Source organism: Anarrhichthys ocellatus, unplaced genomic scaffold (assembly GCF_004355925.1).
Source record: "Anarrhichthys ocellatus isolate YVR2014 unplaced genomic scaffold, GSC_Weel_1.0 scaffold337, whole genome shotgun sequence".
NCBI classification, from domain to species: domain Eukaryota; kingdom Metazoa; phylum Chordata; class Actinopteri; order Perciformes; family Anarhichadidae; genus Anarrhichthys; species Anarrhichthys ocellatus.
In genome coordinates, this window is record NW_022280331.1 from 50,682 (window position 1) to 51,519 (window position 838).

The following is an 838-nucleotide window of genomic DNA, read 5'->3' on the forward strand; positions in this document are numbered from 1 at the left end:
CCTCACCTCCTGATGTTGTCCCTCACCTCCTGATGTTGTCCCTCACCTCCTGATGTTGTCCCTCACCCTGTTGTTGTCCCTCACCCCCTGTTGTTGTCCCTCACCCCCTGTTGTTGTCCCTCACCCCGTTGTTGTCCCCCACCTCCTGTTGTTGTCCCTCGCCTCGTATCTGAAGGTTCTCAGAGAAGAACCCTCTCAGTGATGATGTATCTAAAGGTTCTTAGATAACCCTCTTAGTGATGATGTATCTGAAGGTTCTGAGAGGAGAACCCTCTCAGTGATGATGTATCTGAAGGTTCTTAGAGGAGATCCCTCTCAGGGATGATGTATATAAAGGTTCTTAGAGGAGATCCCTCTCAGGGATGATGTATCTGAAGGTTCTTAGAGGAGAACCTTCTTAGTGATGATGTATCTAAAGGTTCTTAGAGGAGAACCCTCTTAGTGATGATGTATCTGAAGGTTCTGAGAGGAGAACCTTCTCAGTGATGATGTAGCTGAAGGTTCTTAGAGGAGAACCCTCTCAATGATGATGTATCTGACGGTTCTTACACAGCCTGTTCATCCAGCTCCATGCCGATCCTCTCCGACATGTTCTTCAGGACTCCAATTGTTCCCGACACAAGCTCCAGCTGTTCATCCTGCTGCTCCGCCATCAGCTGACACATTAAGAGCTTTGTTTGAATCCACATCATTTATATCACAGTATCTAAAACATCCTCGTAGCACCACACTGATACTGCATCACATTTTAGAGCTGTGTTCATGGCTGTTTTATTGGTGTTACTGTAATAATATATATATATATATATATATATATATATATATATATATATATATA

At 43.8% G+C, this 838-nt stretch overlaps 1 protein-coding gene across 1 annotated transcript in view; it reads right to left on the reverse strand.

The window, feature by feature from the left end:
- stx6 (syntaxin 6) overlaps nt 1-838 on the reverse strand; it is a 7,700-nt gene that overhangs the window by 3,323 nt on the left and 3,539 nt on the right. The window contains exon 6 of the mRNA XM_031879646.1: nt 550-656. Within this exon, the coding sequence (XP_031735506.1) occupies nt 550-656 (107 nt within the window). The remainder of the gene's footprint in view (nt 1-549; nt 657-838) is intronic.